Source organism: Aquarana catesbeiana, linkage group LG03, assembly GCF_042186555.1.
Source record: "Aquarana catesbeiana isolate 2022-GZ linkage group LG03, ASM4218655v1, whole genome shotgun sequence".
NCBI classification, from domain to species: Eukaryota; Metazoa; Chordata; class Amphibia; order Anura; family Ranidae; genus Aquarana; species Aquarana catesbeiana.
In genome coordinates this window covers 171,265,494-171,279,903 of record NC_133326.1, presented here as the reverse complement: position 1 = coordinate 171,279,903, position 14,410 = coordinate 171,265,494, and the positions used below count along the sequence as shown (strand labels likewise).

General features: G+C 40.8%; 1 protein-coding gene across 2 annotated transcripts in view; it reads left to right on the top strand.

Annotated features, from left to right (window-relative positions):
* Positions 1 to 14,029, top strand: part of DCLRE1C (DNA cross-link repair 1C) — a 47,625-nt gene extending 33,596 nt beyond the window's left edge. Inside the window, exons 11-14 of one of the 2 annotated variants that reach the window (XM_073619531.1) lie at positions 6,655 to 6,709; positions 6,863 to 6,951; positions 9,971 to 10,071; positions 12,949 to 14,029. In XM_073619531.1, coding sequence (XP_073475632.1) covers positions 6,655 to 6,709; positions 6,863 to 6,951; positions 9,971 to 10,071; positions 12,949 to 13,889 — 1,186 coding nt within the window. In that variant the 3' untranslated portion in view covers positions 13,890 to 14,029. The remainder of the gene's footprint in view (positions 1 to 6,654; positions 6,710 to 6,862; positions 6,952 to 9,970; positions 10,072 to 12,948) is intronic. The other variant, XM_073619532.1, reaches the window with a different exon arrangement.
* The last annotated feature ends 381 nt before the right edge of the window (positions 14,030 to 14,410 follow it).

Below are 14,410 nucleotides of genomic sequence, written 5' to 3'. Positions count from 1 at the left end.
AATCAGGGCAGGGACTGATGTGAATGTACAGTATGTTGAGTGCTGTATAAATCACTGTAATATTAATAATAGTAACCATATGCTTACTAAGCAATACTTAAATGTATGCCATTCTTCCATTCAGTGAAAAAAATGATTAAACAGCCTATACAGACACAGTATTAGAACATAAAATGTTATAAACAGCATATAGAATAAATAAGAATATATAATAAATGGCATTTACTAAGTTATTTTCCCAATGTCGACCATTACAATAGCCAGTGTGTCAAAAATGTGGAGGTGGATTCTGTGTGCCTTTCCTAATGCCATTGATGGCATTGAATGTCAGGAAAGATACGGTGCCTTTAAAGTATTCATACCCCTTGAAATTTTCCACATTTTGTCATGTTACAACCAAAAACGTAAATGTATTTTATTGGGATTTTATGTGATACACCAACACCAAGTGGCACATAATTGTGAAGTGGAAGGAAAATGATTAATGTTTTTTCAACGTTTTTTTTTAATAAATATTTGAAAAGTATGGCATGCATGTGTATTCAGCCCCTTTTACTCTGGTACCCCTAACTAAAATCTAGTGGAACCCTTTTTGCCTTCAGAAGTCACCTTATTAGTAAATAGAGTCCACCTGTGTGTAATTTATTCTCAGTATAAATACGGCTGTTCTGTGGGGCCCTCCAGAGGTTTGTTAGAGAACCTTGGCGAGCAAACAGCATGAAGGCCAAGGAACACACCAGACAGGTCACCGATAAAGTTGTGGAGAAGTTTAAAGCAGGATTAGGTTATACGAAAATATCCCAAGCTTTGAACATCTCACGGAGCACTGTTCAATTCATCATCCAAAAATGGAAAGAGTATGGCACAACTGCAAACCTACCAAGACATGGCCGTCCACCTAAACTGACAGGCCTGTTCAGATGCACTTCATCCAATCTGACAGAGATTGAGCTATTTTGCAAAGAAGAATGGGGGCAAAAATGTCACTCTCTCTAGATGTGCAAATCTAGTAGAGACATCCCCAAAAAGACTTGCAGCTGTAATTGCAGGGAAAGGTGGTTCTACAAAGTATTGATCCAGGGGGCCTGAACACAAATGCACACCACACTTTTCACATATTTATTTGTAAAAAAAAATTGACAACCATTTATCATTTTCCTTCCACTTATCAATTATATGCCACTTTGTGTTGGTCTATCACATAAAATTTACGTACATAAGAAGGGAATTTGGGACTTTAAATGAGGCAATTGACTTGTGGAGGTAGAGTATTTAGTAAACATTTTTTATTTGTAACAATAGTAAAAAAGTATGTGTATGTATGTATGTATGTATATATACACACATGCACAATGGCATAAATATAATGGATACATGTACATTAGCTTGGCAGCACATAAGAGGTAGTAAATGTTGATAAATATAATACAAGCTGTTTCATATTAGCAGGCATTAGTACAGCATTTGCAAAAGAGCTGCTATAAGATAGGTACACATACACATTGATAATTGCATAGTACTCAATGAATTTTAGATGTATAAAAAGTATATATGGGCCAGTGAATATGTAATGAGCCAGACTTGTCTGAGCATACCATGGAAACTCGATGCGTTTCATGGCTATATGCCATTCATCAGGAGTTCTACCCCTTTAAAGGGAGAAAAGACCTCCATGGGGAAAAAGATTTATACTCGCATGTCGGCTAAAGCACTGTACTTGGCTAACATCGAGGAGGATGGGACCCCAAATGGTTGTCTGTTCCGGAGCTGAGGTAAGGGACCCCTCCCCAGCTGCTGTGGATTGCCGCTGGTGGATTTCACTCTGAACTCCTACTCTCATTCGATGGTGTGCATGACATTGGTCGGGGACACGCCCCACACTTGGATTACTTAAGCGGGTGAGCTTGATTGCCTACCATTTCACTGTGTGTTTGACACCAGGGAAGTAACACACACAGCCCATTCACTGGATACAGACACATGTAAGTTATGCACATTTTCTCCTTTTTTTTAACCCTTTCCCCTTTTTTTTTCTTTTGACTCAGGCAACATACCCACTCACTATGGTGTATGTGTGTATTTTTATACATACACAACACAAAATATACACACATAAAAAAAAAAAAATTTTATTTATTTATTTTCCTCTCAAACACTCATGTTTTTTCACTTTTCACATTTTTTCACTTTTACTTTTTTCACTGTTTTTACACATATTTTTCTCATTTCTGTACATTTTTTTTCAGAACACCATACTTGCAATCATCCCCACACATGTGGAATGGGTTGTGGCAATCGGGCATGCTATGTGTAGGTTTTCTTGGTGGCGTCCCTTACCTCAGCTCTGGAACAGACAACCATTTGGGGTCCCATTCTCCTTGATGCTAGCCTAATACTAATACTACATATTTATTTATATTTACAGTTTTTACTTCTGTACCCAACTCCTGATGAATGGCATATAGCCATGAAACGCGTCGAGTTTCCATGGGATGCTCAGACAAGTCTGGCTCATTACATATTCATATTCACTGGCCCATATATATTATATTATATTATATTATATGAAAATACTTTTTTATTATTGTTACAAATAAAAAATGTTTACTGAATACTCTACCTCCACAAGTCAATTGCCTTATTTAAAGTCCCACATTCCCTTCTTATGTACTTGAACCCGGGATGGAGGCACAAATATCGTGCCTCATTTAAAGTCCCAACCCCCCCCTCTTGGTCACATAAAATTTTTGTTTTTGGTTGTAACATGACAAAATGTGGAACATTTCAAGGGGTTACTTTTCAAGGCACTGTCTGTACTGTTAAATTGGCTGACCTTAAAGTATACCAGACAAGTTCAATATTGGGTCAAGGGGATTAATATTTGGGTCTAGGAGTATAAGGGATAGGGTACATGTTAAATATGAAGACTAGGGTGATAGTTCATGTTTATGTCGGGTCAAAACTTTTTTTTTTTTTTTTTCAGATTGAGTGGGTCAGGATTAGTACCCCTGTTGGCTTTTGACTGTTATATGGGGAAGTGAGGGTAATTCTACAACAGTAACATATACACAAATAAACATATTGTTCAGAAATTGGTTGGCCCTTTTTTCATCTAGCCTACTTTTAGGCATTCAGTCCTTCATATACTGCTGCAGTATGGTCTCCACTTTCTTGAATCTCTTAGTGGATTTTGCTCACCCCTTAGTTGGACTGCTTTTAGACATCACAACTGTTTTAGAACTTCTACAGTTCATGGAGGGTTGTTGTACTTGCCAAAAGTTAATTTTTCATTGTCCATTGAGGGACACAGGTCTCACTCCTTTTGTGTTATTTGCTTTCGTAATGTTTGCTCACAAAATTTAGGCATGATGGTTGAGGCAGGGTTATACATGGGCTTGCTTAATTGTTATTTGTTTGCCAGTGTCCCAACCTCCTGAAGTTGACAGTATAAACCGACTGTTTAAAAATTTCTATTTTTCCTATGTCCCTCAATGGATTTATGGTAAGAATAGAAAATATATTTCCCTTCTCATCTGGTAAAATCCTTTCCCACTCTATCCAAAAATTAAAAAGGAAAAGTCATGGCTTGACCTAAAATCTTTTTAAAAAGCTTGCCATACATCGCATTTTTTCCGTTTTCTGCTGAATACGATGACATTTGATCAGTGAGCCCTGAAGGGCTCCAACCAGCTCAACAACTTTGATCTAGAGATTGAAGGATCTGGGCAGAAAATTGTGGACCAAACACTGACTGCAGCCAAACAGTTGCAGCCAATGTTTGGGCATTCTGATGTGAGTGCCAGCTGTCAGAATACAATAGCCAATAGAGGTAATTTGTCCATGTGCGCTTTTTAGTGTGGATGAAGGAGTCTGCTATAGTTCTTTTGCACCGCAGAAGGAAATAGTGCTGCACTGTCAACCCTAAACAATAATGACCTTCATTTAGGGCCTTTAAAAATGATTGTAAATACATTTTAGCATGCGTATCAGTTTGTTATTGCGGTATTTATTCAACTGACTTTATGTCATTGTCAGAATATGGGCTCAGTATAATTAGTTAGATGGTAGTTGGATCACAGTCCTATGTCTGTGTAGGAGGAAAAGGGGTACAGAACAACAAGACTACCCCTTGCACCAGCTTAATGAGGGAGGAAACAGTACAAATCCATCCCAGACTTTTATTAGTTGTTAACTAGATATCCCTACATGGGAATCCTAGTTGTAATCATGGACTCTGACCTCTCCTTTCTGCCACACATTCAATCACTGTTGAAATTGTGCCACTTTCATGTCCTTGGCATTTTCAAAATGTCTTCCTCCTAATAAATGACTCCACAAAGTTTCTTATTAACTCCCATGTTATCTCCTGTCTTGACTATTGCAACTTTCTCCGTGTTGGCCTGCCTGTACACAGGTTCCCCCCCCTTCAGTCTGTCATGAATATTGGTGCCAGACTCGTCCACATCTGTCTAGCTGCTCAACTGCCAACCTTCTCAGCCAATCCCCTCCACTGGCTTCTGCTAACCCAACCCATAAAATGTAAAATATTAACCACAACAACATACAAAGCCATACACAACTCTGCCCCAAGCCCTCCTCTCAAAATACCAACCAAACCATTCTCTTCGCTCTTCCCAAAATCTCCTGCTCTCTAGTCCCATTGTCACCTCCTCACATCGCTTCACTTTTTCCACATTTTGTTATATTACAACCTTGTTCCAAAATGGATTAAATTCATTATTTTCCTCAAAAATCTACAAACAATACTCCAAAATGACAATGTGAAAGAAGTTTGTTTTGAAATCTTTGCAACTTTATTAAAAATAAAAAACCAAAAAAAAATCCCATGTACATAAGTACTCACAGCCTTTGCTCAATACTTTGTTGAAGCACCTTTGGCACCAATTACAGCCTCAAATCTTTTTGAGTACGATGCTACAAGCTTGGCACACCTATTTTTGGGCAGTTTCTCCCATTCTTCTTCGCAAGACCTCTGAAGCTCCATCAGGTTGGATGGGGAGCGTCTGTGCACAGCCTTTTTCAGATCTCTCCAGAGATTTTCAATCGGGTTCAAGTCTGGGCTCTGGCTGGGCCACTCAAGGACATTCAGAGTTGTCCCATAGCCACTCCTTTGTTATCTTGTCTGTGTGCTTAGGGTTGTTGTCCTGTTGGAAGATGAACCTTCACTGCCCCGTCTGAGGTCCAGAGTGCTCTGGAACAGGTTTTCGTCAAGGATGTCTCTGTATATTGTGGAATATATCTTTCCCTCGACCCTGTCTAGTTCCTGCCGCTGAAAAACATCTCCACAGCATGATGCTGCCACCACCATGCTTCACTGTAGGGATGATATTGGCCAGGTGATGAGCGGTGCCCAGTTTCCTCCAGACATGATGCTTGTCATTTAGGCCAAAGAATTCAATCTTTGTTTCATCAGACCAGAGAATTTTGTTTCTCATGGTCAGAGTCCTTCAGGTGCCTTTTGGCAAACTCCAGGCGGGCTGTCATGTTCCTTTTTACTAAGTGGCTTCCATCTGGCCACTCTACTATACAGGCCTCTCTTCTTTCCATAGAGAAAGGATGGAGCTCTGTCAGTGACCATCAGGTTCTTGGTCACCTCCCTGACTAATGCTCTTCTCCCCCGATCACTCAGTTTGGCCGCATGGCCCGCTCTAGGAAGAGTCCTGGTGTTTCCAAACTTCTCCCATTTACAGATGATGGAGGCCACTGTGCTCGTTGGGACCTTCAAGGCTGCAGAAAATTTTCTGTATCTTTCCCCCAGATCTGTGCCTCGATATAATCCTGTCCCGGAGGTCTATAGACAATTCCTTTAGACTTCATGTCTTGTTTTGTGCTCTGACATGCACTGTTAACTGTGGGACCTTTGTATAGACTGGTGTGTGCCTTTCCAAATCATGTCTAATCAACTGATTTGACCACAGGTGTACTCCAATCAAGTTGTAAAAACATCTTAAGGATGATCAGTGGAAACAGGATGCACCTGAGTTCAATATTTGAGTGTCATGGCAAAGGCTGTAAATACTTGTGTACATAGGATTTTTTTTTTTTTTTATATATATATAAAATTTGTAAAGATTTCAAACAAGCTTCTTTCACGCTGTCATTATGGGGTATTATTTGTAGAATTTTTAGGAAAATAATGAATTCATTTTGGAATAAGGCTGTAACATAACTAAATGTGGAAAAAGTGAAGCATTGTGAATACTTTCCGGATGCACTGTAAATCCTGAATAATACTTTTTATTCTCATGATATTAATCGGGCAACTGTAACGTTAAAGGGTTGATTTACTAAAGACAAATGCACTTTGCAAGAGCAGTTGCTCCAGAGCTTAGTAAATGAGCACAAGCTCTGCTGATTTCCATCATTCAATCATGTGCAAGCAAAAATTCAGATTCTTCATTTTATTTTATTTATTTTTTTCCTTGCATGTGATTGAGTACTTTTTTCAAAGTGAAGCTTTACCTCATTTACTAAGCTCTGGAGCAACTGCACTTTGCAAAATGCAGTCTTTTTACCTTTTAGTAAATAAACCCTCATGTCCTAAAATCATTGTCAGCCTGTGTTTGCTTGTTTTTTAGCTTTAAAGTGAGATGAAGTCAGTAGTCCCAATTCCTATTTCTCTTATCCTTTTAGAACCAGCGACAGTTCATACCGGGCGTGCTTTTCTTTCCACTCGTCCTACAGTGAGGTATGTTCTACTACTGTCGCCTCTATACTCTGACACATCTTTAAACCAAATCGCTTTTGTTAGTGCTTGTCTGTCTCTGCCTTTCCTTTTTTTATAAATTTTAATCTTGCTTTCTTCCTTTTTTTTTTTTTTTTTTTTTTTTTTTTTTTTTAGATTAAAGATTTTCTCAGTTATATTCAGCCGACAAAAGCATATCCAAATGTGATTCCTGTCGGAAGATCAGTTGCATATGTGGAAGAAATGTGAGTAAAAGCTTTTTTGCCTTAATATGCCAGTGAAAAGTGTAAAACAGTGTGTGTTCCTTGTAAAGAGGATATAAGCTGCAGCAGTGCCTTTTATCTCCTTTAAACCTCCACCTCCCTGTATAGGTAAACTCATACATACCTTTTAGACCGTGATAATGCAGCATTATTTAAAACTGGAACTTTATACCAGGAAGCATAATAGTATCTCATAATAATCTGAATAATACATCTGATTACAAGGAACCTGTAGTGAAATAAATACAGATACTGTCGTTGCTTACCCTGTTCTCAAAATACTAATTGCATTGGTGTCTCTGATTTTTCATACTTTTCTGTCACTCGCTCAGAAGAGGCAAGCGGATTAGAGATTCAGTCTGAAGTCATAACTTCTGTTCTGGATACTTTTAAAGGTCAGTGCTTCAGAAAGCATTGAAGACACTGGTTCAGCATGAAATTTAGGCAGCTAGCATTGTCAGAAGGAGAACGGTTAGCATTGCAGCCCCATATTCTTTCATTGGTTTTCTTTAAATCAAACATATCATGTAAACCATTTCCACTTAAAGCGCCGCTCAAGGTGCTCTAGTAGATTTGGTGTCTTACAGAAATATAAGGGTACAGGCTGTCTTTTTTATCCTTAATCCAGAAAGCAGAGGAGTATAAGGGGATGAGAGGCACCACCACCACTAGATCTACAGGTGCCCCTTGGGGCTCAGGAAGAGCTCAAGGCTGAAGCCATTAAAATTTATTTTCAGCTGTTGAGCTAGTAGTGTGTGGTGCCCCTCATCCCCTCATATCACGTAAACCAAATGTCAAACCTACCCTCTGTTGTCTAAGCTTATTTTTAGGTCTCCTCTGTTCACCATTGCTTTAAAATTTGACATTTGCCTTGCCTCCCTTCATTGTAGCATGTGAGGCTTGGGAGGGGGCATATCATTAATTGTGCAACAATTGGTAATTGCTGGCAACTCTCTGGAGGTGGATGCTGGGATTGGAGTGGAGGAGGAGCAGCACGGAGAAGTTCTTCAGTACTGGATGGACCTGTGTAGTGAGCCCTCGTAGACTTCTATAGAGCCACACTCTGAGTATCTCAAGTCTTCAAGTGTGGCCCTAAAGCCTAGTACACGCTAGTAGTTTTTTTTTTTTTTTTTTTTTTTTCGTTCAGCCAAGCGTGCTGAACGAAAAAAAAATTGAAGCGCTCAGGAGGAGCCGCTGTACTAACTACGCGATGTTAGTACAATGATCTCCCCCGCTGAGCTGTTGTGTTCTGACAATGGTCTGAGACCGCCTGATCGGATGCTGATCAGCAGACCTTTTTTTGGGTTATGCCCCTTCCACAGGCATCTGTCAGACATACACAAGGGCCAAATTTTCGGCCGATTTCTATTGATCCGACCGATGATGCCTGATATTTGGCCCGTGTGCACGGCCCTTAAGACTGGGTGTACACATTGTATTTTTTTTTTTTATTATTATTATTATTCATTCAACCAGCGGGTTGAAAACCGAAAAAAACCCCAAAAAACTGACCGATCCATGCAACAACACGAACTGAGTGAGGCAGGCATCTCCCCCTGCTGTTGTATTGTATTCTGACAGGGGGGGCTCGGTAGACCAGCTTATGTTGAACAGACAGCAGTACACACAGACCAAAAGTAGGCTGGTTCCTGGTGAACTGGACAATTTTTAGTCCATGTATACCCTGCTTACGTCTCCAAAGGTTCGCTGCACAGGCATTTTGTTTTGTTAAATGTACAGTTATCCTTTTAAAAGCACCCCTAGCTTTATGGCACTTTACTGAAAGAGGTCCTTGTAAAAACCACTTTCCTCCAGAATAAAGGTAAGTGCCTCTCTGAGGCTTAATTTTTTATTTTTTTTTGTTTTGTTTGTGAGATGAATTCCCTAAAATTGAATACTATTGGAAGAAGCTGCAGACAAAACATCTCTTGCATATACTCTTACATGAATGGTAGAAAGTTAAAATGCAACTAAATTCAAGAACAAAATGTAATATATTGCAGCTTACCAGTCCTTATTGTGGCTGCATTTGTTTCCTTTTTCACCTGGTCATTCTCCCAATAACACACTCTCTATTCTAAGATGACAACGCTTGCTCACTGCACTGTGTCTATGGGGGAGCAGGGTTGTCACAATAGGCTGCTCTATTAAGTTGGACTACAAACACCTCCAACTCTCAGCATCTCCAATACATAGGGGAATAATAACTTGCTGTTCCCAGAAGGCTACAAAAGCTGATAACCTTATTTAAGATATCAGTTTAGTGCACATGATGTTACAAGGACGCACAATTTTCTGGCAGGATCACCAGGTATTTTTTGTGCTTGCAGAAAATTGACTTGGCATTAAAAACGAATGCAGCCGCTGCATCTAAGGACTAGTAATAATATATTACATTTGTGTTCTTGGATTTTACTTGGAGCGGTATAATACCCAAAAAAGGTTAAAACAAGCTCATGGCTGCAGTAGATGCCGTGAGCTTGATTACGTTTTGTTCAACCGCCATCCAGAGTTCCTGTAAAGGTGATGTCAGCGGTCACAGAGCTGCCTGATCACTTTTACGTAACTTGCGCAAAGCTTGTTACCCCCACCCAGTGCGATAAAGTTATGTTTAAAAAAAGTTTCCATTTAAAGTGATATAATGTATAAAAAAAATAATGAAAAGAAACCCGTTGCCTCATGTAGCGAGTTTCTTTTCACAGGGCACACATTTTATGTAAAGGATTTTGCAAAATGTATTGGTTCTCTCACCAGAGAAAGAAAGAATTGTAGGTGCTACATTATATATTAATTCTAAACTCCTGGGCTGTAAAGGCAAAGTGTCACTTATTAATAACTTTGAGTACAATAATTTTTCGCCATTTTGTAGGCACATGCCCCAGATAGGAATTTGTTAAATATGAAACATTCTTAATGTTTCTGTTTGATTAATATCATAAAGTATTGTCAACACTAAATTATTAGATAATAACCTTTTATTATGGGTTATCTCTCTTTACAGCTTGAAGCCACTTTGTAGTTCCTATTCAGAAAGCTCTGTAATGAAGTATAAGCCACTGGGCAGTCTGAAGCGAACAAGGAGTGTGAAATTGTTGGAGGAAGGTGAGAACAGTTAATTTTATGTGTCCTGTTGCCCACATTCAATGATTGATGTAGGTGTAATCATTAATGAAATTCTGTAGGGTAGGGGTATGAATTTATAAGGCTTGGGAAGGGAGTTTCTACACTTGTTCTGTATGTATATTTGACCTGTGCTGAGTTTTGCACCACCTGAAACAAAACCATTTAGGATGTTTAAAATATCTTCTGACAATGTCTAAAAGGAGAAGTGTGGAAGAAAGGAAAAAACAAACACACATTCTCACCTCCATGCTGCAGCTGTCCCCTACCAGTTCTGAAAGCAAAAACTGAGCGATCACATGACCACTGATCTCCTAATTCTCAGTCACCTCGGAGCGAAGAGCAGTGACTGCCAGTCACCGCTCTCTGCTCTGTCCCTCCAGCACTCACTGCAATGCTGGGCTGGTGAAGCTGTTTTTGGCTCCCGACTGCGCACTGAGAACTGGAGCGAGCTGTCACTCAAGCAGCTGGGTGGATCTCGACAATATGGTTGAGATCTTTAAAGAGCCTAGAGTGGCTCTGTGGCGTCAAGGTTTCGACCACTGTCGGCTGATTCCGGGTCACAGGGGGGCACAAGTACACTATATTGTCAAAAGTATTGGGACACCTGCCTTTACACGCACATGAACTTTAATGGCATCCCAGTCTTAGTCCATAGGGTTCAATATTGAGTTGGCCCACCCTTTGCAGCTATAACAGCTTCAACTCTCCTGTGAAGGCTGTCCACAAGGTTTAGGAGTGTGTCTATGGGAATGTTTGACCATTCTTCCAGAATTGCATTTGTGAGGTCGGACACTGATGTTGGACGAGAATTCCTGTTTCACACTCTTCACTCACTCATCCATGTCCTTTATAGACCTTGCTTTGTGCACTGGTGCACAGTCATGTTGGAACAGGAAGGGGCCATCCCCAAACAGTTCGCACAAAGTTGGGAGCATGAAATTGTCCAAAATGTCTTGGTGTGCTGGCACCTTAAGAGTTCACTTCACTGGAACTAAGGGGCCAAGCCCAACCCCTTAAAAACAACCCAACACCATAACCAAGTCCATAAAGACATGGTTGAGCCAGTTTGGGGTGGAGGAACTTTACTGGTCTGCACTGACTTCAACCTGATAGAACACCTTTGTGATGAATTCGAGTGGAGACTGCGAGCCAGGCCTTCTCATCCAACATCGGTGCCTGACCTCACAAATGTGCTTTTGGAAGAATGGTCAAACATTCCCATAGACACACTCCTAAACCTTGTGGACAGCCTTCCCAGAAAAGTTATAACTGCAAAGGGTGGGCCAACGCAATATTGAACCCTACGGACTAAGACTGGGATGGCATTAAAGTTCTTGTGCGTGGCAGGCGTCCCAATACTTTTGACAATATAGTGTATGTGGACTCTTGTGATCCACAAGAGAAGGTATGACCAAAAAAGCTTTGACCATACTTCCCTTTTAATCTAGTCTACATGAGATTGTGTTGAATATTTTTAGCTACTAAAGGTGAACTTTGTAGAATTCTTGCCAATGGAAATCATACAATTTTTTTATGCTATCATGAAGACTAAAAGAGTATAGTAATGTATGCATTGGTGCCATCTTGCTATTGTGTACTCTCTTCAGGTAGCTAATCCCAAAAAGAAAACTAAATTGCCTTGACTAGGGAGCTCTACGAATCTTCCACAACAAAATGTCTCTGGATGTGGTGTTTTATGCACAGACATTGCACTGTCCCTGACATCCTGAGTGGTCCAGTGCCAGAGGTCCACTTCAGGGCAGGATGACACTTTGTCATTCTGTAATTTTCCTGTAAGTCCAGCTTGTCATGTACACCCCCCACCGGGGGTGGGGGAAGCATCATCGCACAGGCTGGGCTCACCGTACTCCAGGACAGTGAGTGGCACTCAGGTCATTACGCTAGCTTTATACCAGGGGTAGGCATTATGCTAGCTTTATACCAGGGGTAGGCAACCTTAAAGAGGCGGAGGTCTACCTGAACAACACTGCAGAAGTCAAAGATCACCGGGCACAGTGTCACCTCCTCACACCAGATTTAAACCTCTAATTCCTGTACTACCAAGTTGTAATCGAGTGCTTTGCACGTAAATCATAGGTTTAAATCCAGTAGTGAGGAGGCATATTGCTTCTTCGCTACCTGTCAAACACTCGTATAGCTTTTCGGAGGAGCAGGAGTGCCTGCTGCACTTGTAAATTAGCCCTTAGTTGCATTCAGCTGCAGAACCATAGGGCTCATTCACACGTAATGTTGGGAGGTGGTAAAACCCTGGGGTTGAGTCCTTTTTACCATCCCCCATCCCTACCCTCATTTGGTGTACACATGCCACAGCAGGAATTAAGCCCCGTTGCTTTTGGTGGGTGCAGGTGCCCCACAACTGCATGCTTCTGTGGGGTCTAGGTTGTTAAAGCAGGTGCGGAGAAAGCAACACAACACTGCTATTATGCCCAGTGTATTGCTTTACACTGATCTGAAGATCTCTTCTTTCCTGTTGCTGGCACCACTCTGGAGATCGCTAGCCAGGATAAGAGGTGGAGTTGGTATTACTCCGCATAGGACAGGAGTCGGCACTACAGAGGCGGCATTGGCATATACAGCTCTTGCGCCCTACTACAGCTCCAACCTTACAACCTCTGCATTGCACTCTGATGCTCTGGGATGGTGGGTCAGCAAGCCCAGACCACGATCTACCAGTAACCGGTCCACAATCTACTGGTTGCTAACCCCCGCTTTATGCGATTTAGGAAAGTTATACACTGCAGTAAAGTCACTGTGTAAGGTTTAGGATCAAGTTTGTGATAGCTTGACTGTGGATGGATGTTCTATCATTCTAAAGCTTTAATCTTCTATTTACAGATGAGGATGGCGTTGAAGATTTGTTCGATGATTACCCATTAACTAATTTGAAGCAAAAAATTGTCAGGGGTACCAGCTGGAAATCGGAGGAAAACCTATTGTCTTCTAAGTGTGAACACAACAAGCCTATAGAGAATCCCACTACCCCCCTAATGCCTGTTACCACAAAAGTAAATTTTGTGGATTGTGAAGAGTCGAATGGAGAGGATGATGATGATGATGATGATGAAGAAGCAGATACCCCACTACTAGTTACAAAGTATGAGGCCAGTAAAAGTGGCAGATGCTCTGCAGAGTGCACAGATGTATCTGAAAAGAAACCAGATAACTGTATACAGGTACACGTCAAAGCTGCAGGAGATGTGATGCCAAAGTGGAGCACGTTCTTTCCATCTGTGGAAGGGGATGATGCTTTGGACAATGAAAACCACGTAGAAAGTTCAGGGGAAGACAAGAATTCACAGTCCCCAATACTTGTCAGTGATTCAGATGACGATTCTACTCATATATCCTCCTTGAGTTCCTCCCAGTCTACTCACATCTCTGAACAAGGTAGTCAGGGATGGGACAGTCAGGCTGACACAGTGCTGCTGTCATCACAAGAAAGGAGGGCTGCTGAAATGGCATCTGTACGTAGGTCGTCTTATAATATTCCAGAGAGTGACTTACCTGAAGAGACCAAGCCAGAAGGAGGACAAAGCACAGTAAACTGTGACCTTCTTATTAATGCAAAGCAATCGCCTTCTGGAGTAAGTAAAAACCAAGGTGATGCACTGGACCCAACAAAGCATAAGTGTGATAAAAAAGCAGACTCTCAGAGCTCTTCAGACTTCGAGATCCCTTCATCACCTGGAGCTGAGCTGCCACATCCAGCCAAACTACAGTACCTCTATCAACGACTTGCCACAGGGGATGCAATCACGGCACTTCAACAAGACTGAAAACATTCCAGTCACATTATTTTTGATTTACAAAAAATAATTTTAGGAAATAATGATAGATAGAGATATATATATTTTATTGTAAATTCCATTGCACAAAACATACAAATATAAGAGCTCAACTTTATTCTAATACACACACACACACACACACACACACACACACACACACACACACACACACACACACACACACACACACACACACACACACACACACACACACACACACACACACACACACACTATCTCACAAAAGTGAGTACACCACTCACATTTTTGTAAATATTTTATTATATCTTTTCATGTAATGACACTTTTTACATTGTAGCAAAGTAGTGAGTATACAGCTTGTATAACAGTGTAAATTTGCTGTCCCCTCAAAATAACTCAACAAAAGTGAGTACACCCCTAAGTGAAAATTATCCAAATTGGGCCCAAAGTGTCAATATTTTGTGTGGCCACCATTATTTTCCAGAACTGCCTTAACCCTCTTGGGCATGGAGTTCACCAGAGCTTCA